The 24158-nt window shown below is 29.9% G+C and overlaps 3 protein-coding genes across 4 annotated transcripts; 1 reads left to right on the forward strand and 2 right to left on the reverse strand.

The window, feature by feature from the left end:
* Positions 1-1216: 1216 nt before the first annotated feature.
* LOC146872307 (cytochrome P450 4p1-like) lies at positions 1217-1611 on the reverse strand. Its single transcript, XM_085663393.1, has 2 exons — positions 1509-1611; positions 1217-1413 (listed from the first exon to the last, which is right to left on the reverse strand). Exons 1-2 carry the CDS (start codon positions 1609-1611, stop codon positions 1217-1219), a joined length of 300 nt encoding a protein of 99 aa, XP_085519519.1.
* Positions 1612-7473: 5862 nt separating this feature from the next.
* LOC118443877 (cytochrome P450 4C1-like) lies at positions 7474-10428 on the reverse strand. Of its 2 annotated transcripts, XM_035871482.2 has the most exons (12): positions 10103-10428; positions 9925-10031; positions 9745-9835; positions 9233-9415; positions 9074-9143; positions 8875-9001; positions 8705-8774; positions 8515-8621; positions 8365-8433; positions 8069-8243; positions 7772-7948; positions 7474-7683 (listed from the first exon to the last, which is right to left on the reverse strand). In XM_035871482.2, exons 1-12 carry the CDS (start codon positions 10275-10277, stop codon positions 7517-7519), a joined length of 1518 nt encoding a protein of 505 aa, XP_035727375.2. In that variant the 5' UTR covers positions 10278-10428; the 3' UTR covers positions 7474-7516. The 2 variants fall into 2 exon arrangements, with proteins under 2 accessions (XP_035727375.2, XP_035727376.2); XM_035871483.2 differs by lacking the exon at positions 9233-9415.
* Positions 10429-16618: 6190 nt separating this feature from the next.
* Positions 16619-17353, forward strand: LOC118444061 (cytochrome P450 4V2-like). Its single transcript, XM_035871905.2, has 3 exons — positions 16619-16781; positions 16887-17054; positions 17142-17353. The coding sequence occupies exons 1-3, from the start codon at positions 16697-16699 to the stop codon at positions 17351-17353; spliced, it is 465 nt and encodes a 154-aa protein (XP_035727798.2). The 5' UTR covers positions 16619-16696.
* The last annotated feature ends 6805 nt before the right edge of the window (positions 17354-24158 follow it).

Consider the following 24158-nt stretch of genomic DNA (forward strand, 5'->3'; position numbering starts at 1 on the left):
CAAAGTAAATTAATACTGAAGTTTCAATTGCTCTTTTGGTAAAGAAAGCTATTACGAAGGGAATTTATGGATCCAAGCTATCAATTTTTATAGTACTACATTTAGTATCGGAGATGTATATTTACGCGTACATACGGCATCTGAAATGTTATGAAAATATGGAAAAGAAATTACGAAATCGTAAACAATATTTTATATTAGCGTCGAAAAGGATTATGCAAAACTATATTTCGATTTGCATGATTTTCATATGTTTCATATCAGAATTGATTTAAAATAATGATGCAATTATTGAATTCTGTTATTAAATATTATAATAAAATTGCTAATTAGATTAAAAGTATTATTTAAGTACGAATACTCAATGACAAAACATTGATGATGACCGATGCATTAGGCTTGTAACAAATGTATAATTTAAAACATATTTTCAGTGCTAAGGTCAATTTACTGGAATGTATGTTTCAGCAAATGAAAATATTTAATTTATTGCTATGTGTGTGAGTGCGAAAGAGTGACAGAATTAGAATGATATAAAATAAGAGAAAATGGAAGAAGACATTTACATATGATTCGTATATCAATATAATGGTAATTAAATGTGCAATCATTGACAACTGCCGCAGATCATATCAAATTGTTTTTCTTTTCGTGCATGTCCGGTATGGCTGTCACATGTGTTAATTTAACCATTATCTAATAACGAATGCTTGATGTTCTTTGCTTTTCTTTCCTGCGATGAAGGGGTTACTGTGAAATTACATAAATATATGTTAAAGTTTGCTTCGACATCGGCACAGAGTATTAGGCTATCTGAAATAGGTGAATTCACGCTCGATCCGATCGCTTCCTCGTCGCATTCGTTTTTTAACATTTCTCGATTCATCTACTAGAACGGACAATACATAATAATCTTATTTTTCTCTAAAAGTATTTTGTCGACATGAATATTGATGTATATCGACATATACCATTACATTATATTACTTGCAAATGGGATTATTTAAACGAGATACATTAGTTATCTTGTTTGTAAACTCTGATTTTCGAAAGATAGAGAGAATCAGAAAGAATGCAAACATTTATAATGACCTTATTTCAAGGCAAGTTTCTTCGTGCAATGGACACTTGGCTCGTAATTAAAGACTCCGGAAATGAGAGAGAAATCAATTGTAAATGCATTTTTTGAATTTTCTGGAATATACTTTCAAATAATCTATAGGAGTATGTAATTATCTATGCAATTTTTTTGACCGTAACTAAATGAAAAGAAACACGTAGAAGAGTTCCTTTCCGGTAGGAACCTATTAGGATCAAATACTAATGGCCGTGACCAATATTTCGCACTTCTATGTAGTTTATAGATAAGAAATACTGCTGAACATCCTTTTGTTATAGTCCAATTTTTAGTAACTTAATATAATTAATAAATAAATTTTACTACTATATAATATAAAACATAAAACAATGAAAAGATATATAACAAATTAATTTGTATGCAAAGGTACTTTTTATATCTTGCATCACTTTCTGTGCGATGAGTAGAACTGCAGGAAATAGACGTAATGTTTCCTTGATCACACGTTCCAAAAGTTCTTTTTTTCTAATCATTTTTATTACCATTATATATTTTTATTCCAAAATACTTTTAATATCATTATATGTCAACGAAACATTTGATTTAATTCCCCATATACTTTGTCCTTAATGATCGATAGAAAACATGATAAGAAATATATATGAATATAATTTTCGTCGGATACATAATGATAAATTATTAAGAAATTGTATTATACACGTACTTGAATATTCGGAAATGTAACAAGCATTAAAAGTACAAAGCTAATGTTTGTGGCTGAAGTTTCGCTTCCCTGAAAGTAATATATAGTTTTGTTTAATAGTCATTAATAAAAAAAATTTTATTGCAACCAAATAATAAATACGACCTACAGTATAACTATTATATTGATTTCATCGCGAATATCTTGCTCCAAACATATTTATATTTTATTATATATTATAGAAATATATATTATAGAATTTAAGAATTAACTTATATATTATAGAAATATAAGAATTTTATATTTCTCCTTCGTGCGATGACTCGAATAAAAAATCTAGAAGTGTCTTCGGCCTTTTTTCTTGAAAAATGAACAAAAATCTATTATTAATAGATGAAAAGATTGAAAATTAAATTTTATTAAAGGTATGTTGGTTATTTTTAACTAAATTTTCGGCTGTCAATTCCCGATTAATATTATTTCTTAACAGAGATTCCCTTTTTTCTTAGATTATTTTTAGAAACGAATAATAACAATATGTACAGAACAATATGTATAGAAAATATTATATTAAAATTTTTTAATTTTGAAAAGAAGTAATGGAATTTAAAAAATATTTGCTTTAATGACACCTTATTTTTATATCCATTTTTGTATCCAGGTAAGTCAAACACGCCTGAAATTTTTTTTTCTAGCAATATTATAAAAAATTATGTTCGGATTTAACCATACTTTAAAGATCCTTTGTGTTCCTATGTCTATTGCACTGAAAGAGCAAACGAAAAATATTGTAAGAATATATAAAAATATTACAAAAATAAAAGTATCATTATTATTACCATTCTATTGATTTAGGTAATTTACAATCCAGATTTATCAGTGAATTTATTCGCATACCCAGCGTGACATCTTTCAATAAAAAGTTTAGCAATATTATAATAAATTCAAACAAATGTACATAAATTTTATAAACATTTAAATATTTCTAAATTAAAATACCATATATTACATCCAATGGACAGCGAAAGACGTAATGGAAACCGTCTAATTCTTTTCCACCTAAAGTTTCCAATTTTTCTATTAATACGATAGAATGTTAAATGAATATATCCATATGTGACTTTACATTTTTTATAAGGAACTTTGATTTAAAGCTTTTCGATGTGGATTCCATAATTAAAATCACATCAAAAAGAAAGCAAGTATGCTTTAATTTACATATTTTATATATTACTTTAATTTACATATTTGATTTAATTTGTTTGTTTTTACATATATGTATATAAGAAAAAAGTAAAAGAGAGAAGATGTTGTACATATTCATATAATAAATTCATTTGTATGTGTATATAAAGAAGCAAAAATATTTTCTTGTTCAATTTTATAAGATTTAATGTTACAAAAAAGGATACATTTTATAGTACATATTTAATATAATTATTCATGTAATATTAAACAATGTAGAAGATATGTATTTCACAGTAATATTTAGACTATTGAGTACACTATTTCGAAAAAAAAATAAGACTACAAAAAAAATATTATAAAATTATTAAGAATTATTAATATAACGCTAACAGATCTTACCTTGATATATTCAGGATTGTCCACCATTACAAGTAATTTCGTTCCTATCCATACACGGCACAATAATTGATAATTCTTACCAAGATTTAGTATTTGGTTAAATACAGCTAGAATAGGGATTATAAATAAATATCGGATAAAATACTTAAATATAAAAAATTAATAATACAAATTTACCTTGTATACGAATAAACAAATGAGCATTTCCAATAATTGGAAATGCTTTTGGACCAGAGATTCCTTTGATCTTATTAATCACGTGTAATTTATTTTAAAAAGTGTTGTACTATTTCATAGAAAAGTCCAGATAAAATTGTTATGATAATAATTAATATTACGGTGAAATCTATGATTAACTTAATCAATTGGAATATATGGAAACTACTTAAATAAAATAAAAATAATTTTATAATCGTAATAATTTTTGAGATTTACAGATAATTTGATAGCACCGCACAACGACTCCTACTATACTTCTATTCTAACAGAAAGTTAGAACGGAAGAGGAAAGCATAAAATACCAACCTTTATAAGTAATTAAGTAATAATTCCCTATTACTTATATTATATAATAATATAAGTTAATTTCCTCTTAAGTTCTTTTCTTTTTCGACAGTCTTGTAACAATTTCTTCTAAATCCTTTACATTAATCATTACAAAGTTCTCTATATTAATCCCTATATTTTCAGTAATATGCATAATTCTTCTAGTTGTGCCATTCGACTTGTCATTATTTACAGATTTTACTATATTACTAATACTTTTTACACATGTTACATGTCTCACTAGGCACGGGCATTAACAAGCTAATTTCCTAAGGAGTTCCGGCTTTCGTGATATCTCGTGCCTTTTCGGCCGTTACCTGCCTGGGCAGTTTTTTTGGCTTGGAATTGGCACCAAACAGTGTCGAAGCGATGTTGCAAACGCTCTCTTACCCCTTGGGAGAGTGATTCCAGACGATGCTGAAGCCTTATCTCCAAATACCTCGGAGTCCTAGGATTCAAGACTGGAAGGTCCAGTGGGGGAATTCACCTTCTGGATGGCAGCAAGGGGATCAGGCGGTATGGTGGAAGGTTCTCTTTCTTCTCTTCCATGGGCTCGACACTCAGTGCGTCGTTGTAATTTTTCGTTTCGTGATAGAATTCCTTTAATAAGCGACGCAATTGGTACTGCTTATCACCACGACGTACTTTAGGCATAAAGAAGGAAGACACTCGCGGAAAGAGCGGTTAGTTGGTAGTAAAAAAAGAGGAAAGAGAATAAATCGTCGTTCGTGCGGAGACTCTTCACCGAAACGGCAATTTGTTTGGGGAAAATGCCCGTGCGTTTCGTCCTCACCGAAGCAACAAAGTTGCTTGTGTGGAAGATACTCACCAAGAGCAATGAGGATGAGTAAGTAGGTTAATAGGATTTTTACCTGCGCAGTAAGGGATAAACAAATTGCACTGTCGCGTTTGAATTAGTCGACTGCGTCGCGAATACTAGCTCCCGATTTAGAGATATGCGTGAGTAAAGGATCCGCTACGAACACAATCGGGGTCAGTGACTTGAAACGTTTTAAAAACAAAACTTTTATTTAAGAATAACTAAATGTAAATGTACACGTGCAGATGTAAACTCTAAATTTAATAGATGTGCGTGATTCGTCTCTATTCTCGCTGGAAATGTGTACTCATCGAAAAATCCGGAGCAATAATCATGGAGGAGAGTTGTGCAGTCGCTTGTATTTCCAGCTAATCAGCGTTCGGCAGCACTCGATGAGTTCTCACTGGCCCGCTGCTGTCCCAATCGGAGGTGGTATGCTGGATTCAATCAAGTAAGTGGGGAGCACTGCAAACGCTGAGGCTCAGCGGGTGGGACCTTGGCGAGCCGTAAGTATGGTCGGTCGGGCAGGGAGGACGACGGAGATTTCTGAGACTAAACGTTTTCCTTCAGTTTTCTAAACCATGCGTTTTACATTATCTTAAATACTTCAGCATTTTTACAGAGAGTTTAGAAAATTCTCGGGTATTGTTTCGCTTCCTACGTGCGTAATTGTTTGTGACCGGACCGTCCCATGTACCTACGTATTAAGCGCAAGTGCGTTTTTAGAATTTATGTTTTTCTTATAACATTTATATGCTCCGTGCGTTCAATACTCAGGTAAAGCTGTCCCTTATGTTTACATTAGTTACAATATTTCGTGTATATATAATAAGTTCTAGCCTATGAATTATTGTACTTATTAGAATGTATGCCCTTCTTCCTTAATATATGTTTGTAATGTCGGAATAAATGAGATTATAAAGGTCTTAAAGCTAAATAATGTTTTAAATTTAATTTTATTTTTTACTGATTTTCGTCGTGCGACGTAACACATAGTATATATTAAATTTATCAGCTATGTTATATCCTTTATTCTTGCCTAAAATCTCGAGTAATCAAAGTATGAAAAATAATAACAGTATGTATAAAAAGGATTGCTCATTTAATTGCTCGTTGCGATGGGAGGAGGAAACCATTCCCGTGATAGTCAGTGTTTCCCTGATTGTCCCAAGAGGATGGGCGGCCTTCCGGACCTTCGCTAGGGGGTTCATGCGTGCAAAGGAGGAGGAACCTGTGAGGCACAGGGAACGGACCCGAGAAGAAGGATGTGTGAGTGAGCGTGCGGTTGTGTATGTGGACAGGAGTCCGAACGATAGACCGCATAGGGGAGTAGCTCCAGTGCGGCCACCTTAGGCAAGGCTCCGAGCGGCTCAGGCGGCGCCTGGCTCACGCATCGCTTCCCTCTAAGTGTGAGTGTGTGTATATGGGCGTGAATGGGCCTGCTTAGAACATCATGGGGTAGGGATCGGACCAATATGTATATACTTAGGGAGTAATTGCGTCTTGCGTCAGGGGGCTCGTGGGACCCTGTCGCATGCGCCGTATTGATATGAATGGAGTGAATGAATGAGAGCAAGGCGAATACCAGCCTGGCTCACCAATGAGGGGTACTGGGCGAATTTGTAATACGCATACGCGCGATACCACCCACTCCCTCACTCCTCAGCGTGATAGTAATAAGGTTCAGGAGGTTTCTTAGACGGTAGGCGATCCAAACCTGAGAGTATTCTCAGGCGGCTTGAATCCGACACTCCCCTGAGTATCGGGATTAGGGGGTCTCTGAAAGTTTTTCCTTCTGACGAAACAAAAAAAAAAAGACTCGTAATCAGAGGTTCCGAGAAAGGAGACAACTAGATATCCAAGATCGAATATTATTTACTTAATTGCCATAAAATTAATATGCTACTCTTATGTATGTCCCATTTTCCTTGTTTTCATACACTTATTTCATGTCATTCTCTTTTTTCTCTCTCCTTCTCTAACAACCATCAACCGAGCGATGAAAATCCTACGTTGTCGTACTCATATCAGAAAAATTTTATAAACTGTTGAGGATTCCCGCTAAAGATCTTTTTAATAGGCCGTTATACAGTATGGGATAAATACAGGACGAGATTTATTTTACAGAAGGATTCTATTGTATCGGTCCCGATATATAAGAAATTATCTCGTTGAACCTATCCTACTAAAATATTGGTCCTTTATAGGGATAATATAATACTAAGATGTCACCAATCTCGTCGTACTTGGTAGAATAATATTTTAATATTTCATTACGAAATGAATAATTGAATTCCTCTTTCAATCACTGTTTGTTTACCTCGTTAGACTTTGATCAATCCAATATTTCTAAGCCGATCAGAAGAAATTTAGTACATTGCCTTATAACATACCGTCCATAAGGAAAAGGTTAATTAAAAGAACATTACAGAGAAGAAAACCTATGAGGATATATTTTTGTGATATTACTAGAAAAACAATAATTTATATAAACTTTGAATATAGCAATAATAAGGATCTTCAAGGTGTATATTAATACATATACATCATATAAAGTTATATGAAATGATAAGTAGACGGTTTTTATTTTATACAGATAATAATTTGATTCTACTACAGATTGTATGCTATTATTCATAGAATTCGTTATGAATAAATATATTAATTATGTATTATATATATATATATATTCATATATATATATAATACTATATATATATATATTATATATATATATATTATATATATATATATATTCATGCATCTATATTCTATGTTTTGATTAATTTCTTCTTTCAAATTTTAATCTTATTGGTTTCGTCGGAGTTAATGTGATGCTGAACTTTACGTCTATTTCTGCAATTTCAATTGGCTTGTCTATTATAACTCTAAATCTTTTTAGCAGTGTAGCTATTACTGTTATGATCTCCAGCATAGCGAATTGTTGACCTAAAAAAATAAAATCAATTGTAAATGCATTTTATTTTGAAATTTTCTGGAATATACTTAAAAATAATCTATAGGAGTATGTAATTACCTATGCAATTTCTTTTTCCGTAACTAAATGGAAAGAAATACGAAGAAGAATTATTTTCCGGTAGGAACCTGTCAGGATCAAATACTAATGGTCGTGGCCAATATTTCGCACTTCTATGTATTTTATATATAAAAAATACTGCTGAACATCCTTTCGGTATTGTCCAATTTGAAGTAACTTAATATAATTAATAAATAAATATTAGTACTACATAATACGTTCATATTATTAATAATGAAATATAAAACGTAAAACAATGAAAAGATATGTATAAAATTATTTTGAATGCAGAGCTACCTTTTATATCTTGCGTCACTTTCCGGGCGATGATTGGAACAACAGGAAATAAACGTAACGTTTCCTTGATCACACGTTCCAAAAGTTTCATACTTTTAATATCATCATATGTCATTGAAACATTTTTTGAATCGTCCGAGCAATAAATTCGATTAACTTCCTCATATACATTGTCCTTTGTGATCAAAGATTTGGAAGACATGATAAGAAATTAATATGAATATATGAATATAATTTATGTCAGATACGTGATTTTTATTAAGTGAAATTATTAAGAGAATGTTATGTATAAGTACTTGAATTTCTGGCAATGAAGCAAGCATTAAGAGGACAAAGCTAATGGTTGTGGCTGTAGTTTCGCTTCCCTGAAAGTAATATACAGTTTTCCTTAATTGTCATTAATAAAAAAAATGTTATTGCAATTAAAAATAATAAATACGACTTACAGCTGTAATTATTGTATTAATTTCATCGCGGATATCTTTCTCCGTATATCCTTCTTCTTCGTTCGATATCTCGAATAAGAAATCGAAAATTGTCTTCCGTTTTTGTCCTTAAAATTGAACAAGATCCTATCATTAATAAATGACAAAATAGAAAATTAAATTTTATTAAAGGCATATTGTTTATTTTTACCTAACTTTTCCGTCGTCAATTCTTGATTAATTTTACTTTTTAACATAGATCCCATTTTTTCTTTGATTATCTTTAGGAACAAAAAATATTGATATGCGTAGAAAATATTATATTAAAATTTTTGAATTTTGAAAAGAATGGAATTGAAAAAATATTTGCTTTAATGATACCTTGGTTGTTGCGTTATCCAGGTAAGCCTTGCACGCCAGAAATTTCTTTCCTACAGCAGTGTTATAAAATATAATATTCGGATGTAACCATAATTTAAAGATTCTTTGTGTTACTATATCCATCGCACTGAAAGTGCACACAAAAAATGTTAAAAATATACATAATATATTACAAAAATAAAAGTATCGTTAGTACTACCATTTTATTGATTCAGCTAATTTACAATCCGGATTTGTCAGCGAATTTAGTTGCGTATTCAGCGTGGCATCTTTAAACATGAAATTTTGCAAAATTATAGTAAATTCAAACAAATGTACATAAATTTTATAAACATTAAAAGTTTCTAAATTAAAATACCACATATTATATCTAAAGTAGAACGCAAGACATAATCAAAAATGTCTAATTCTTCTCCAACAAGAGTTTCTAATTTTTCCATTAATTCGACAGAATGATTAACAAATACATCCATATATGACTCTATATTTTTCATAAGGAACATTTTATTTAGAACTTTTCGATGTGAATCCCATACTGATGCTAAAATCAAATCAAAAAGAAAGCAATTAGTGTTTAATTTACATATTTCACTTATTTTACAAAAAATACTTATTACTTTAATTTACATATTTTATTTAATTTATACGTCTATACGTACATGTTTATAATAAAAGAGTAAATGAGAAAATATCTTGTACATATTCATATAATACTTTCATTTGTATGTATTTCATTTGTAAGTATAGAAGCAAAAATTTTTTACTATTCAATTTCATAAGACTAAATGATATAAAAAAGAATATATGATAATATATACTTAATATAATTATTTTTGTACTAGTAAACAATGTGGAAGATATATACTTCACCTGGAGCAGTTAACAATCCATTGCCCAAAGAAACTTTCAATTTTTCATATTCCTTGCTCTTATCAATAATATATGGACTTTTTAGTAAAGTCTTCCGTATTTAAAAAAAAAGAAAAAAATACAAAATGAAAAGATTATGATATCATTAAGAATTATTAAAATAACACTAACAGAACTTACCTTGACATATTCAGGATTCTCTATTATTAAAAATAATTTCGCGCCTATCCACATACGCCACAATAATTGATAATTCTTACCAATATTTAGCATTTGTTTGAATAGAGCTAGAATAGAGATTATAAATAATTATTGTATGAAATACTTAAATATAAAAGAATTAATGATATAAATTTACCGGTTGTGTCGCCAGTAAATAGATGAGCATTCCCAATTATAGGAAATGCTTTTGGTCCAGGAATTCCTTTCGTAATATTAAACATATGTAATTTATTTAAAAAATATTCTGCTATTCCAAAGTATAGTTCAAATAAAATTGTTAGAATAATAAGTAATATTATGGTTAAATACATGATGAATTTTATCAATAGGAATATATATAAATAATTTAAATATAATGAAAATAATATTATATCCCTAATAATAATTGTTGAGATTTACGGATAACTTGATAGCACAGCGCAGCGGCTCCTACTACATTTCTGTCCTTACAGAAACTGAGGATGGAATAGAAAAGCGAGGAATATTTAAAGAAAGCAGAAATCTGACTTTGCTCACGTGATTACCACTTACATCTGGCACTCCCCTTTTGATACTGGAAAATCTAGAAGAATGCATTTTTAAGTTTTTACTAATCTTTAAGAAAATTAATTTATAAGAATTTAGAAATAAGTATGAACTTCAATGTCTTTATCCATCGATCATTTATTGTATAGAATGTTATGAAATAATCAGATACTTTCTTGGCTTTTTACAATTCTTATTTTATACTATAAAGACATTACGTAAAATGAAACATTTCCTCTTCTGCTATGTATCGTAAATTACCGTCGTCATATATGCCACGATGTCATATTCCATGTAGATGTATTCTTCTATTTATGATATTTTTTTTCTTATTATTAATATAGTAATAGTAGTAGGAGCTGAAGTAATATAAAGCGAACTCACACAGAAGAAAGCATAACGAAATAACACTAGGAGAAAAATCTCGCAGATAATGTGGAAAAGACCTTGAATTTTGATCCTTATTAAAAATAATATATAATGAATACGTTCACTAATATATGATATGTATATTCATTAATTCTGAAAAGTAATCGACAAATGTATATACTTTATATTCATATCTAATCTAACAAAATTATACTGTTGCTGTATCACGGATCACCGCGGAATTCTCATGAATAATTAGTAGAAGAAATATAGATAAGAGATTGAATATTAACAATTTACTAAATTATCAGATAAGGAAAAGTGGAGAGTAAATTAGTTGATTAGCTTTGTTAGAATCGAACGTAGGATTTCTTGCATTATTAATCTAAATGATAGCAATTGTGCTACATATTGCTTACATAATCTCTATATTTTTAATCTATGAATATAATGAAGAACTACAAACATAACAGTAATACATTATTTCTTCGAAAAATGTCGAAAACGGCATTTACGCCGTTGATGAAGATAGAAGTAATTCTTGAACAATTGAAAAAAGGTGTCATTTTAAGGACGAAGATTTCATCCAATGTATTGAATTTTCGAAAAATTATCTTCGAAAGAAATCGTGTAAAGTATGTTATTTTTATTCGAGCATAATTTATGCATAAATTAAAAGTTCTTTCAAAAATTCGGGAAAGATATGCAGTAAACTCGATTTGAAATTGAGAACGTGATCGTCAAAATTGGTCAAGAATTATGCCTGTTCTCATGATGGCGTAAATCATTAAGAAATCCGGGTCAATGTCCTAGACTTACTGGTTGCGATGACATTACACTAGCCGCTAGGCTTGGAATTTGTCGGTTTTTTCTGCAAAATTAATTGTTTATATTACCGTGTTCCCGGAAATTAATGGAATATCGCAATGTCTTTTATGGATCTAGGAAAACTCGTGAGAAAGATACGCGATATAGAGCATTAAGTCAATTTAAATCTGTAAGGATGTAATTAAAGTATAAAGATAAAAAAATTGCGATATTCACGTTTCGTTATTGTGTATCGGTAATTATCCTAGTAAAACTCGGTTATCTTATTACTATTAGCTTTAAATGTACAAGTTAACTAAAATGGCAGTTTTTTGTCGAACTATCCGTGAAGATGATTAGAACGTGCACGGAAAGAAAAAGAATGATGTTGATTGATCCTGGTGTATCAGATTATACCGCTCGAAATGCTTAAATTCGATTGTATGTAAACGGTGTGAAGCTGAATAACCTCCGCACTGCTATATAGAAATTAATCTCATCTTTTAAAATTGAGCTTTGTTCATTTAAATCAGATGGAAACGTTCATTAACAATGTTTTTAATTATTATTAAATGAGAAAAATTTTATTGAGATAATTATAATAGATATTTGGGAATAAGACATTATTATTTTTTGAAAGATATTCATTTTTCTCAGTTATCTGTTTATTCTATTTGTAGATAGTATCGAATCATTTCTTGTCGTCAAGGTTGTCACTTTTTCTTTTTCTTTCTATATTTCACAATAATCATAGAAGGAGGCGCACATTATTGAATATTCATAAATACGAGCGACGAGTCAGATTTTTTTCGATATTTTCCTACTTTTTCAAAATTTATTTTCTGGTCTCTTATATTGCCCGGTCTTTGCCTACTGCTTTCCTATATGAACATAACGAGTGCATTACATAATCTATAGAGTTGTTATATTATCCTTTTTGTAAATTTAGATTATCTAAAAGTCCGGTTAGTATGACTTTTGGGACGGTGAAGAATAATCGGACATTCGAATTGGAGAATTGTTAACGTAATTAGAAATTTTTTTATAATACATTCTGGATTAATAGAATAGCATTGAGTAATGTATTATTATATGAGCTTATTTATCTGTGCTGTAAGTGATGGAATTATCGAAACGTCTAATTTCTTCATTGAATCTTGAAACGTTGAAATACTTCTTTAAATCGTCAAGAAACTGTTAATGAATAGAGAAGTCACAGTGTGTAAAAGTGACTAAAAGTCACAGTGACTAAAATGGCAGTTTTTTGTCGAACTATCCGTGAAGATGATTAGAACGTGCACGGAAAGGAAATGAATGATGCTGATTGATCCTGGTGTATCAGATTATACCGCTCGAAATGGTTAAATTCGATTGTATGGAAACTGAATAACCTCCGCACTGCTATATAGAAATCAATCTTATCTTTTAAAATTGAACTTTGTTCATTCAAATCAAATGGAAACGTTCATAAACTATTTTTTTTAATATTATTAAATCACATATATTTTGTTGAGATAGTTATAATAAACATTTCCACATAGTGTAAATAAGACTTTATTATCTCTTAAATGACATTCATTTCTTCTCAGTTATCGCTTTATTTTATTTTTAGAAAATATCGGATCATTTCTTGTCGTGAAGGTTATCTCTTTCTCTTTCTCCTTCTATATTTCTCATTAAACATACAAGGAGAACGCATACAGGCACGCATTATTGAATATTCATAACTACGAACAACCGAGTCAGATTTCTTTCGACAATATTTTGTAACATTTGCAAAATTTATTTTCTTGTCTTTTATATTGCATGACCTTCGTCAACTTTCTTACTTATATGACAATAATGTGTGAATTAACATAATCTATGGAGTAGAGGCAGCTTTTCAAGCTGTAATCAAGATTGTTATATTATTCGTTTTTTAAATTTAGTTTTTCTAAAAAACAAGTTATTATGACTTTCGAGACGATGAAGAATGATCGGACGTTCGAATTGGAGAGTTGATAACGTAATTAGAAATTTTTTTATAATACATTCTAAATGAATAGAAAAACAATGAGCAAGGTATTATTGTATGAGCTTATTTATCTGCGCTGTAAGTGACGGAAGTATCGAAGCGTCTAATTTTTTCATTGAATCTTAAAACTGTTAATGATCAGGAGAGTCAAAGTGTCATTTAAACATTGAATTATTTGAAGAAAGAAGCGTGAATAATTGTATAATTAAAACAGAATGGAAGAACTGTCGAAAAAAATTTCCACAAAAAATTGGCTTAAATATATGTAATATTTAATAAAATGGAAAGTAATAATTGAGCCGTTTATTTTGAAAGTGACCTAAGTCAATTTATCTTCAAATCGAGATATTTAAGGGTTTGCGTTTCAATGAATTTAAAAATATACGTATAGGATACTATCGAGTCATACTGCATAAGTGTATCTAAGGGTATTAAATTAATAGTTCCTATTAATATAGTGGCAATTATTAAGTGAATAATATGCGTTTTCTTATCAAGAATGGAGTTAGGCCACTTTTAAAATTAACAACCAGATTCATTATAAAATTTGAATTATTCCACGACGATGAATGCTACCTTTCCATTTTAATTACAAATAATCGAGATAATAAAGAAAAGTATAATCTCAGATTAATCGAAATATTATTAATTTTTTAGTCAAACTGTTAATTAGGTATCATCACTGAAAATTTTACCGACCGCAGATAGATAATTTCTGTTTGTATAACGTCAGGCGTATATTCGGCGGATATGTTATCAAGATTTCAATTCAAGTAATTCACTATTCTTTACTAAATGTAGTATTTTCAATAAGTAGTTAAGATAGACTTCTGTTTTATCAATATCAGATAATGCTACTTATTTATATTGTGATGTCAACAGTTGAGTTTTTAATGGCTGTAGAGTAATCGAAGTGCCTGCAACCTACGAAATACACCAATCTAATCATGCGGCTCTTTTTCGGTCAATCCATTTGGAATCTTAAAAACTTACTGGTTTTGTTGTCGTTCATGACCTTGTCCTTGTGGCTCCTCGGTGGTTGTTGTCGTAAAAGCAGATGTATCAATGAACTCCAGATTGCACCTAGCTGGTATAAATTCCAACCATACCGTCAGTGGACCACGTATCCTCGGATAACCGAATCAACAGAAATTTTAATGCCCTTTGTTATTATAAATAGTCGAATAACACCGGCACTCGCTGATCGGAACACTAAACATCCTTGCCAAAATTTCGAGAGGGTGTTCTCGGTTATTTTAATGAGATCACCTTCTCGTAGTAGATTGTAGAATGAGATGGTGTTTGGTGGAACATAGTGTCCAGTTGCTCCTCTCGTTATATTATTTAGAAGATTAGGTCTTTCTACTGAGAACATGTTGTGATCCCTTAGGATCTTCAGGTCTTGCTGGGAGTAGATTCCACTCGTCATCAAGTGGTGCATATGGCCAGGAACGAAATTATTTGTAATCGGAGGCAATCCCGAATATATCAAAGTAAGATATATTAACGTTATTTTAATAATTTTTAATTAATTTTTATATAATCTTTTTATTTTATATTTTTATTTTTTATCGGATGACTATACTCAATAGTCCAAATATTATTGATAAGAGCGAGGAATATAAAAATTTTAAACCTTTTGTGGGCAATGGTTTGTTAACTGCTCCAGATTAAATATATTTTCTACATTGTTTATTAATATACTTAAATATATATATATATATATATATATATATATGTATATATATATAAAATATTAAATTTTAGAAAATTGTACAGTAAAAATTTTTGCTCCTTTATATGTACATTCTAATAAATGTGTTATATGTATGTCTAGACGAATAAAATAAGTGAAGTATGTAAAGTAAAGTATTGCTTTCCTTTTGATTTTAAGCTTCATTATAGAATCGTCATAGAAAAATTTTAAAAGACGTCTTTCTTTTCAAACATACAAAATCGCATATGGATGTATTCAATAATCATTCTATCGTTTTAATAAAAAAATTGGAAACTTTAGTTGGAGGAGAATTAGACGTTTTCCATTATATTTATGGCTCTACATTGGATATAATATATGGTAGAATTTAAAAATTTTTATACGTGTATATAATTGATGTTTTTGTTTAAAGTTTATTATAATTTTGTTAAACTTTTTATTGGAAGACGGCATGCTGGGTAAAAAAATGAATTCGCTGACAAATCCGGATTGCAAATTACCTGAATTAATAGAATGGTAATAGTAATGGAACTTTTATTTTTGTAATGTTTTTTTGTATGTTTTTCGTCTGCTTTTTCAATAGAATGAATATAGTTGCACAGAGGATCTTCAAATTATGGTTACAACCGAATATAATTTTTTATACCACTGCTATAGCAAAGAAATATGTCTTTGTCTTATCTGGATAACTTTACAAAAAAAGTAATTTATATTGATAAGTAAAATTAGTTGCGAATTGACGGAGGGAAATTTAGGTAAAAATATGAAATATACGAATAATAAAATTTAATTTTCAATCTTTTCATTTATTAATGATATTAATGAGATTCTTGTTCATTTTTCAAAAACCAAAGTTAAGGACATTTCTAGATTTTTTATTTGAATTGTCGCACGAAAGGGGAAAATATTCGGAGCAAGATATCCGCGATAAAAGGAATACAATAATTATAGCTGTAAGTCGTATTTATTATTTAGTTGTAATAAAAATTTGTTTATTAAAGAAAATTAAAAAAATCTGTATATTGCTTTCAGGGAAGCGAAACGACACCCACAATCATTAGCTTTGTACTTTTAATGCTTGCTACATTTCCGGATATTCAATTTCTTAATATCTCCGTATAATACATTTTCTTAATAATTTATCATTACGTATCCGACGAAAATTATATTCATATTAACTTCTTATCCTGTCTTTTACATATTCGATCACAAAGTAAAAAGTATATGAGGAACTAAATTAAATTTACTGCTCGGACGATCCGAAACATATTCCAATAACATATAATGATATTAAAAGTATGAAACTTTTGAAACGTGTGATCAAGGAAACGTTACGTCTTCGCATATCCGTCATCGCCCGGAGAGTGAAGCAAGATATAGAAGGTACCTCTTCATACAAAATGATTTGTTTTATGTTTTTTATCATTAATACTATGAATATATTATATAGTAATAATATTTTTTATTAATCGTATTAAATGAGAGAAGGTTGGACAATATCGAAAGGTAGTTCAGCAGTGTTTCTCATTTATAAACTTCCTAGAAGCGCAAAATATTGGCCATGGCCATTAATATTCGATCCCGATAGGTTCCTATCGGGAAAGAATTGTTCTACATATTTCTTTCCATTTAGTTACGGTCGAAGAAATTGCATAGGTAATTACATACTCCAATAGATTATTTTTAAGTATATTCCAGAAAGTTCCAAAATAAAATGCATTTACAATTGATTTTATTTTTTAGGTCAAAATTTTACTATGCTAAATATGACAATAATCATCGCTACGCTGATTAGAAGATTTTTAGTTAAAATAAATAATCTAATAGAAATTGCAGAAATAGGTTTAAAGATAAGCCTCATATTAAAACCGGCAAAACCAATAAGATTAAAGTTTGAAAGAAGAAATTATTTAAAACATATAATACATATACATAACGAATTCTGTGAAATGTAGTATAGAATCAGTAGCAGAAACAAATTATTATCTATATAAAATAAAAAGTGTAGAAAAACTGTTCACTAATTATTTCATGTAATTTGATATAATGAATAAATAATTAATAGATCCCTCGAATGTCATTCTTGCTTATTTCGAAATTCTAATAAATTAATATTTTAATACATTTTCTCTCTCTCTCTCTCTCTCTCTCTCTCTCTCTCTCTCTCTCTCTCTCTCTCTCTTTCTCATAAATCAGAATACTCGACTGTCACATGTAGAGTCTTATCATGCGATGAAACTAGATAAGGTAAATAATCTATTTTGTTTAAAAATTCCCATCTACAAATTATAAAATATAATGATAAATTACTTCTTGTATGAAATAAGGTAATTAATTTTTCATAGGCCATTCAACCAGACGAATCGAGTGATATTATTCAATGCATGCGACGGGAAAGTGATCGAGTGAAGAGTGAATTCATAAATTTCAGTTTTTTGATTCAGTCTTAAAAATAATCTTATCCATCAAACAATTACGCTATTCATTACATTTCACTCTTAACGTGTGTGATTTCAGCGATAGGACAAAATATGGACTACAAAACAAGCGAGAAACGCTGTCTCCACGTTGCGTCTATATAAGCTTGATTATTTCCCTCTCTACTCCAGCGACCTCTTCCTATTGTAGAGAAAGAAAAAAAGAGAGAGAGGGATTGAGATAGTGGGAATGAGACAGAGAAAGAGAAAGAGATAGAATGCATAACTTATCAAGTATGCAAGCAAAATACATTTTTTTTTATCTGATTCGGCCGAGGCTGCATATATAATAGTTGCGTCATACACAACGGAAGTTCATAAAAAAACTATATCATGTAAATTTTGGTATTCTAATCCTATATACATATCCTTCCTTTTAATTCTCATTCTATTTCATATCATCCTTTCCCTCCCTCTCTCTCACATTCTTAGCAGGAATTTGTTAATATTATTCATGAATATCAGTTAAAGTATTAGATTTACATGGAGTTATGTAAATTCTTGCAGGAATACTTTATTTATTCACGAGATTGTTTCCAAATGATTCCGCTAAAGAGCCTTTAGAAAATAAAGAATAAATAGAAGATGAGATTTTTTAAATGCTAAAATGATCATTTTGTTAAATTAATCTTTTCTTTAGGCATTTAATGAAAGACATGTTATAACAATTAAATAGAAACTATACAAGTAATGCCTTTTCATCGTATTTAACAATATTCAGGAGAATAAAATTCACTCGTTAATTATACATTATATACAAGTTTTACTCGCTGTTATCATCCTTAGTGTTCTATATAGATAATCATTTTTTTCGCTCTTTAACTCTCGCATTGTTACTTTTTGCTATCCACGTGTACGTTTTTTAGAGCACGGGCCAACGATCTACCCTTCTAAACTTCTACCCTTTCTAAACTTCATATTCTTCCTTGAACCTTACCCATTCTCTTCCACTTTCCTTATTTTATTATCGTCTTCGCTGATAACTCAAGAGAAGCCATCGTCGAAATCAACCCTCTAATTTGAAGTTAAAGATAATAAAGCTTATTGGCTAAATTAGTCACGTCTCATTCGGATGTAGCCAGCATAATTTAACGGTACACAGTAACGAAACGTGAATACCGAAACATTCGTATCTCAATAAACCTTCGTATACCTTAGATATATCGGATATATCGTTATAAATTTAAATTTACAAATTGCTTTTTATCGCGCATCTTTCTCATGAGTCCTTCAGAATCCATCACAGAAATTGCATTATCCCAAGAGTTTTCAGGAAAATTGTAAAATAAAAAATTAATTTTCATGGAAACAACCAAAAAATTCCAATCTTTGAGTTGTCATTATTCATGGTGACCAGTATCTGCGATAATTTCGACGTATGACCGCCCATCGTCAGATATTCGGAATTCGAGAAATTTTCAATATAATTTTTCTGCAACTCCAACTCATTTTTACTATGAGATACCAGCTATTCCAGAACTTTTCGCCAGATTGATAACTATTAGCATATGCCAAAATATCTACCGACATGTATAAAAATACAAAGTTATTTATTGATGCTAACGTTGACAATAGTTTTACCAGTTTATATTACAAAGCCACCGCAACGATGACAACGGAATGCAAAAACTAAAAAAATAACATATGTGATGAAAAGTACGAAACTTTTCCTTTGTTTCGTGTGATATTCTTCTTGACTTACCACTTTATGATCGTTATGCATTTGTTTCCATACTGTTTTTTACTCACCATCAATTGAATCTAACTGTCTTTACTATTATAATATAAAATGTATTAATTCTAAAACTATCAAATGAGCCTTTTTAAACTATCTGGAGGAATTTCTTACACACAACGTTATCAAATCGCCATTTGACTTTACGAGTTTTAATATTATTTCCATCCAATGTATTTATGTCTCTCTTATTTTTTTTTGTTTTTTTCTCTGAGAAATAAATGACCTACCTACTGCAACAGTTCATAAAACCTGTGGAATAATTTTTTGGTATATATTATCATTTATTTTTGGTATATATTATCATTTGGTATATATTATCATTCTATAATACTATAATAATACTATAATAAATTCGATTTTAACATGACGGATTAGATAGCACGAAAGTACCCCATAAAATCGAAATTTTGAAGACGGCCTGTGTAGATCTTCTTTAACATTCTTGATTTAGCCGGAATAATTTCGTGGGTCTTGTATAAAGAAGCAATCCGGAAAAAATTCGTACTTGAAACAATTTGTACTTCAATTGGCTGAAAAACTTGCTGGCGATTTACAAGATATGCAACACAGAGAATAAGAAGATATACATGGAAAGTCAATTAATGTAGGCCTATATGTGTGAAAAAAATGTCAAATAAGATATTGCAAAGAAAACAAGACTATAAAGATCTCTTTCAAATCCAAAAAATATGTGTGTGACAAATTTTTCATTCAGGAATCAATAATTTGCAAAAAATGTGCTAAATATGAATAATGTTTATTTCAAAATTCAGAAATAACTGGAAATTTTGTTTTCTTATTTTTATGCATTCTTTTAATTGAATAAATACACAAATCACAATTTGGAGATAATTATATCATTCACACACCAATTCCGCTATATAATTCCTAACAAAGGGCATTAAAATTTCTGTTGATTCGGTTATCCGAGGATACGTGGTCCACTGACGGTATGGTTGGAATTTATACCAGCTAGGTGCAATCTGGAGTTCATTGATACATCTGCTTTTACGACAACAACCACCGAGGAGCCACAAGGACAAGGTCATGAACGACAACAAAACCAGTAAGTTTTTAAGATTCCGAATGGATTGACCGAAAAAGAGCAGCATAATTAAATTGGTGTAATTTGTAGGCTACAGGCACTTCGGTTACTCTACAGCCATTTAAGATCCAACTGTTGACGTCACAATATAAATAAGTAGCATTACCTGATATCGATAAAACAGAAGTCTACTCTAACTACTGAAAATACTACATTTAGTAAAGAATAGTGAATTACATGAATTGAAATCTTGATACATATCCGTCGAATATACGCCTGACATTATAGAAACAGAAATTATCTATCTGCGGTCGGTAAAATTTTCAGTGATGGTATCTAATTAACAGTTTCACGAAAAAATTAATAATACTTCGATTAATCTGAGATTATACTTTTCTTTATTATCTCAGTTATTTGTAATTAAAATGGAAAGGTAGCATTCATCGTCGTGGAATAATTCAAATTTTATAATGAATCAGGATGTTAATTTTGAATGTGGCCTAACTCCATTCTTGATAAGAAACTGCATATTATTCATTTAATAATTGCCATTATTTTAATAGGAACTATAAATTTAACACTCTTAGATACACATATTTAAGCAGTATGACTTGATAGTATCCTATACGTATATTTTTAAATTCACTGAAACGCAAACCCTTAAATATCTCGATTTGAAGATAAATGGACTTAGGCCACTTTCAAAATAAACGGCTAATTTATTACTTTCCATTTTATTAAATATTACATACATTTAACCCAATTTTTTGTGGAAATTTTTTTCGACAGTTCTTCCATTCTGTTTTAATTATACAATTATTCACGCTTCTTTCTTCAAATAATTCAATATTTAAATGACACTTTGACTCCCCTAATCGTTAACAGTTTCAAGATTCAATGAAAAAATTAGACGCTTCGATACTTCCGTCACTTACAGCGCAGATAAATAAGCTCATACAATAATACCTTACTCAATGTTTTTCTATTCATTCAGAATGTATTATAAAAAAATTTTTAATTACGTTATCAACTCTCCAATTCGAACGTCCGATCATTCTTCATCGTCTTGAAAGTCATAATAACTTGTTTTTTAGAAAAACTAAATTTAAAAAACGAATAATATAACAATCTTGATTACAGCTTGAAAAGCTGCCTCTACTCCATAGATTATGTTAATTCACACATTATTGTCATATAAGTAAGAAAGTTGACGAAGGTCATGCAATATAAAAGACAAGAAAATAAATTTTGCAAATGTTACAAAATATTGTCGAAAGAAATCTGACTCGGTTGTTCGTAGTTATGAATATTCAATAATGCGTGCCTGTATGCGTTCTCCTTGTATGTTTAATGAGAAATATAGAAGGAGAAAGAGAAAGAGATAACCTTCACGACAAGAAATGATCCGATATTTTCTAAAAATAAAATAAAGCGATAACTGAGAAGAAATGAATGTCATTTAAGAGATAATAAAGTCTTATTTACACTATGTGGAAATGTTTATTATAACTATCTCAACAAAATATATGTGATTTAATAATATTAAAAAAAATAGTTTATGAACGTTTCCATTTGATTTGAATGAACAAAGTTCAATTTTAAAAGATAAGATTGATTTCTATATAGCAGTGCGGAGGTTATTCAGTTTCCATACAATCGAATTTAACCATTTCGAGCGGTATAATCTGATACACCAGGATCAATCAGCATCATTCATTTCCTTTCCGTGCACGTTCTAATCATCTTCACGGATAGTTCGACAAAAAACTGCCATTTTAGTCACTGTGACTTTTAGTCACTTTTACACACTGTGACTTCTCTATTCATTAACAGTTTCTTGACGATTTAAAGAAGTATTTCAACGTTTCAAGATTCAATGAAGAAATTAGACGTTTCGATAATTCCATCACTTACAGCACAGATAAATAAGCTCATATAATAATACATTACTCAATGCTATTCTATTAATCCAGAATGTATTATAAAAAAATTTCTAATTACGTTAACAATTCTCCAATTCGAATGTCCGATTATTCTTCACCGTCCCAAAAGTCATACTAACCGGACTTTTAGATAATCTAAATTTACAAAAAGGATAATATAACAACTCTATAGATTATGTAATGCACTCGTTATGTTCATATAGGAAAGCAGTAGGCAAAGACCGGGCAATATAAGAGACCAGAAAATAAATTTTGAAAAAGTAGGAAAATATCGAAAAAAATCTGACTCGTCGCTCGTATTTATGAATATTCAATAATGTGCGCCTCCTTCTATGATTATTGTGAAATATAGAAAGAAAAAGAAAAAGTGACAACCTTGACGACAAGAAATGATTCGATACTATCTACAAATAGAATAAACAGATAACTGAGAAAAATGAATATCTTTCAAAAAATAATAATGTCTTATTCCCAAATATCTATTATAATTATCTCAATAAAATTTTTCTCATTTAATAATAATTAAAAACATTGTTAATGAACGTTTCCATCTGATTTAAATGAACAAAGCTCAATTTTAAAAGATGAGATTAATTTCTATATAGCAGTGCGGAGGTTATTCAGCTTCACACCGTTTACATACAATCGAATTTAAGCATTTCGAGCGGTATAATCTGATACACCAGGATCAATCAACATCATTCTTTTTCTTTCCGTGCACGTTCTAATCATCTTCACGGATAGTTCGACAAAAAACTGCCATTTTAGTTAACTTGTACATTTAAAGCTAATAGTAATAAGATAACCGAGTTTTACTAGGATAATTACCGATACACAATAACGAAACGTGAATATCGCAATTTTTTTATCTTTATACTTTAATTACATCCTTACAGATTTAAATTGACTTAATGCTCTATATCGCGTATCTTTCTCACGAGTTTTCCTAGATCCATAAAAGACATTGCGATATTCCATTAATTTCCGGGAACACGGTAATATAAACAATTAATTTTGCAGAAAAAACCGACAAATTCCAAGCCTAGCGGCTAGTGTAATGTCATCGCAACCAGTAAGTCTAGGACATTGACCCGGATTTCTTAATGATTTACGCCATCATGAGAACAGGCATAATTCTTGACCAATTTTGACGATCACGTTCTCAATTTCAAATCGAGTTTACTGCATATCTTTCCCGAATTTTTGAAAGAACTTTTAATTTATGCATAAATTATGCTCGAATAAAAATAACATACTTTACACGATTTCTTTCGAAGATAATTTTTCGAAAATTCAATACATTGGATGAAATCTTCGTCCTTAAAATGACACCTTTTTTCAATTGTTCAAGAATTACTTCTATCTTCATCAACGGCGTAAATGCCGTTTTCGACATTTTTCGAAGAAATAATGTATTACTGTTATGTTTGTAGTTCTTCATTATATTCATAGATTAAAAATATAGAGATTATGTAAGCAATATGTAGCACAATTGCTATCATTTAGATTAATAATGCAAGAAATCCTACGTTCGATTCTAACAAAGCTAATCAACTA

The sequence above is a fragment of the Vespa mandarinia genome, chromosome 21 (assembly GCF_050613455.1).
Source record: "Vespa mandarinia isolate Hongniang chromosome 21, ASM5061345v1, whole genome shotgun sequence".
Lineage (NCBI taxonomy): Eukaryota > Metazoa > Arthropoda > Insecta > Hymenoptera > Vespidae > Vespa > Vespa mandarinia.

Excerpts from the sequence above, each read along its gene's own strand:
- LOC118443877 (XM_035871482.2), bottom strand. The coding sequence starts at position 10,277 with ATGTATTTAACCATAATATTACTTATTATTCTAACAATTTTATTTGAA. Across the intron at positions 9,836-9,924 it reads AGAATCCTGAATATGTCAAG|ACTTTACTAAAAAGTCCATA; the intron begins GTAAGTTCTGTT and ends TAAATACGGAAG. Across the intron at positions 8,244-8,364 it reads CTTCATTGCCAGAAATTCAA|GACAATGTATATGAGGAAGT; the intron begins GTACTTATACAT and ends TTGATCACAAAG.
- LOC146872307 (XM_085663393.1), bottom strand. The coding sequence starts at position 1,611 with ATGATTAGAAAAAAAGAACTTTTGGAACGTGTGATCAAGGAAACATTA. Across the intron at positions 1,414-1,508 it reads AGTGATGCAAGATATAAAAA|TTACTAAAAATTGGACTATA; the intron begins GTACCTTTGCAT and ends AATTATATTAAG.
- LOC118444061 (XM_035871905.2), top strand. The coding sequence starts at position 16,697 with ATGAAACTTTTGAAACGTGTGATCAAGGAAACGTTACGTCTTCGCATA. Across the intron at positions 16,782-16,886 it reads AGTGAAGCAAGATATAGAAG|GTTGGACAATATCGAAAGGT; the intron begins GTACCTCTTCAT and ends AAATGAGAGAAG. Across the intron at positions 17,055-17,141 it reads CGGTCGAAGAAATTGCATAG|GTCAAAATTTTACTATGCTA; the intron begins GTAATTACATAC and ends TTTATTTTTTAG.